Source organism: Fomitopsis serialis, assembly GCF_022376445.1.
Source record: "Fomitopsis serialis strain Sig1Antser10 chromosome Unknown B0H18scaffold_314, whole genome shotgun sequence".
NCBI classification, from domain to species: Eukaryota; Fungi; Basidiomycota; class Agaricomycetes; order Polyporales; family Fomitopsidaceae; genus Fomitopsis; species Fomitopsis serialis.
The window spans coordinates 29,121-32,051 of NW_025955274.1; the positions used below are offsets into that span (position 1 = coordinate 29,121).

The window sequence follows — 2,931 nt, forward strand, 5'->3', positions numbered from 1 at the left end:
AAACAGACCAAGAAACGCGTCGTCGTGGATGTCAGCGATTCGTCGCCTCTTGTGATGCCTCCTCCGTCGCAGCGACGCCTGCATCGACAACACGACTCGCCTTCTCCACCGTCGCCAGTGCCCCGCAAAACGAAGAAGCGGAAGTTCAAAGACATGGCTGAAGCGCAGAAAGCTAATCCATGGATGGACGTAGAGGCTTCCCATTCGGGTGATGAGCGGAGCGTAGGATCGTCTGACGCGGAGAACGAGGACGGTTACGAGCCATCGTTCGTGCACGATGTCCCGGAGACACAAGCCTCCCCATCGTACGATCAGTCCGCGGTATACAGGCGAAGTCTCCTTACACAAGCTCCAGGAGGCAGCAGGGCTGGGCCGGTCTTCGCGGGTCGCCCTGCGGCGCGTGGTTGGGGCGTGCATGGAGGAAGAGGCGTGTCAAGAGTCGTGCCTAGCTCTCCCCGGTACGACGACGAAGACGACGAGTACGAGTTTGGCAGCTTCGTCGTTCGTGATGACGAGGACCTTTCTATTGCAGTTCATTCATCCAGTGAGCCATAAAGTAGCCCTCAGTTGCCGTACTGCCTCCATGAGAGTGTATATTGTTATGATACTACTTATGTAGAACGTATGTAGGACACAGGCCTACTTCAAGCCATGTCAGCAGGAACGGTATGGATGTCTATAGTGTTTCCACGATCTCGATATATCGTACAACAAGAAAAGGCGCTTCGCGAAGGACTTCCCATGGATCGCCGTGCTTCGGAACAACGTCTACAGCCTATTTCGTCTGCATCGGACGCATACGTTCATACGGCAATATGTGCAACTCTGTCATCAATCATCATTAGCAGGAGTCCGTTGTAACGAATTGATACACGTACGAGGAGAAATACAGGCAGATAGTAAGAGCACTGTTCGCATCGCCCGCCGCCTGGACGGTATCTCCACATATGTTGGCAATCGTGGTCAACACGCAATCTGTCTGCTGCCCGTCGGACCATCTCCTGCAATAGGGGTGCAGCAGGAGGAGGACCAGCCGGGAGTTCTCTTTGCACGCGGTCCTGTGCGGTGATCAGCAATCTCGGCTCATCCCACTGAGGGCAGAGACAGTTTTTCCAGGTCTCTACACAGATGTAGCAGAACTGCTTCCCACACCGACAAGTCATGTGGTAGCACCCCATTGCGAGTTCCACAATATGCTTGCACCCGGGGCAACGCGCCCATCCATTTTGTTCTGCCAACGCAAGGATGGGTGCGTCGTCCGTGATGCAGGGGCTTCCGGAATGAGCCCGCTCCTTGCAATGACCGCACGTCTGTGCGAGACACTTCGGGCAGTCCTGGGCTGACGAAGACTCGGTAGCGGGCCCGATGAATGCCGAACATGTTGGACGGTGGCAATACACCCTGTCCGCAGTGCGGAACTCGAGGGAGATCGCGTTGAAACTCGCCAGCAGCTCGGGCATGAGATGTCGCTCCACCTCCTTGAGGACGAACGGCTGCTGGCAACACCGTGGAGGGAAAAGCGACTCGTCTGTGGTCGAGGCGCGGAAGAGGTCTGCGAGGCAGTCCGCATCCCAGAAATGCCCACAAGGTGCCTGAATTTGATGACCACCGATGTTCTCCCGGCAAAACACACACATCTCCTTCCTGTGCATGCTGGTCAGCAATGTCGGATTGGATGACTTTGATCTACTGACTTGCGCTTGTCTGAGTATGCTTTGTACACTGACTGAAACTGTGTCCTGCTCGATGAAGCGGTTGCAGGTGTCAGAGTCGTCATTGATGAACTACGGGAAGTTCGTGAGCTTTTCACCGGAAACAGAGATAGCATAGCTTGCCTGCGTGTATCTACTGAATTTTTACCGAGAGAAACGGTCAGTGATGCCGTATTATTGGTCAATGATGGTCTAACGGGAAGTCCATGAGTGCTTCGCTTTCGTAAGATATGCATAGCATAGCCCACTTATACGAGGCAGCAGCCTGAGTGAAGCTTGACGCGGACGTGGTTGCAGGGGTCCTTCCTTCCTGTAAGGCCGACGCATACTCCCTGTCGGAGCGGGCGACTTCATCCTCCTGTAGCACTTCTTGAAGGATGTCATGGTCCGCTCGCAAGGCATCGTCCAGGCTTTGAGCAAATGTCATGTCCTGAGTGAGGGACAGCAAGGAATGCGCCTCCTCGGCGAACAGCTCGAATGCAAGCTCCTCGTCGCTCTTGGGAGCTTGGGCGCTTCGCTTTCCTTTTCGTGTCGCAGAGACATCGTCGATGTCCTGGAGGGCAAAACTGGCGATCAGTGCGAGATAAGAGGCTGTGGCCTCCAAAGCCTCTGTATCAGAAGGGGAGGACGAAGACGAGCCTTCACCAATCATGGCTGTGGACAACACAGCCGATGGGGGGAAGGACAGTCGACATGTTACGAGATACGCCGTGTTATATGCACGCGCCCTGCGAGGAAGAAACGCTCATGGGCGTGCCTCGAGCTGAGAAGCGGCGTCCTTGCGAATCCAACCTCGATATATGACACCTCAGTCAGATAAGGTCAGATAACACATTGCCACCACAAGGGCTTCGATACTTACTACAAGGGACGCCATCGCTACGCTCCGGCGGTTGAGTGAACATCAATGTAATTAAAGTCATAAACCATCATATATAGTAGAAGTTCGTCATACATAGGTGCCATTGATAGTAGTGGGTTTGTCGTGTTTGAGCAAAATTCTTGCGTGGTCACTGTGACATATGCGCGTGTACAGCTGTCCATGTGAAAACACGTGTCTCGTACTAGTCTACTCCCACTGCGTCAAGAGTTAGCCCTTGGTAAGTAGCTGTTGAATGTCATTGCATATGCCGGCGGCCGCGCAAGAGGAAACTGACGACGGAGGAGTGTATGGCCCGAGGAAAGGGTGGTAGAGAATGTGATCCAAGGTATGAGGACG

At 54.0% G+C, this 2,931-nt stretch overlaps 1 protein-coding gene across 1 annotated transcript; it reads right to left on the bottom strand.

The window, feature by feature from the left end:
- Positions 1-679: 679 nt before the first annotated feature.
- On the bottom strand, positions 680-2,422 carry B0H18DRAFT_347537 (uncharacterized protein). Its single transcript, XM_048037684.1, has 4 exons — positions 1,961-2,422; positions 1,836-1,904; positions 1,695-1,784; positions 680-1,644 (listed from the first exon to the last, which is right to left on the bottom strand). The coding sequence occupies exons 1-4, from the start codon at positions 2,362-2,364 to the stop codon at positions 804-806; spliced, it is 1,404 nt and encodes a 467-aa protein (XP_047885061.1). The 5' UTR covers positions 2,365-2,422; the 3' UTR covers positions 680-803.
- Between the last annotated feature and the right edge of the window lie 509 nt (positions 2,423-2,931).

What these genes read in the sequence shown, in the direction of transcription:
- B0H18DRAFT_347537 (XM_048037684.1), bottom strand. Translation starts at nt 2,364, where the DNA reads ATGATTGGTGAAGGCTCGTCTTCGTCCTCCCCTTCTGATACAGAGGCT. An exon ending in CAGGCTGCTGCCTCGTATAA is followed by an intron (nt 1,905 to 1,960) that starts GTGGGCTATGCT and finishes ACTTCCCGTTAG; the next exon opens with ACCATCATTGACCAATAATA. An exon ending in AATTCAGTAGATACACGCAG is followed by an intron (nt 1,785 to 1,835) that starts GCAAGCTATGCT and finishes AACTTCCCGTAG; the next exon opens with TTCATCAATGACGACTCTGA.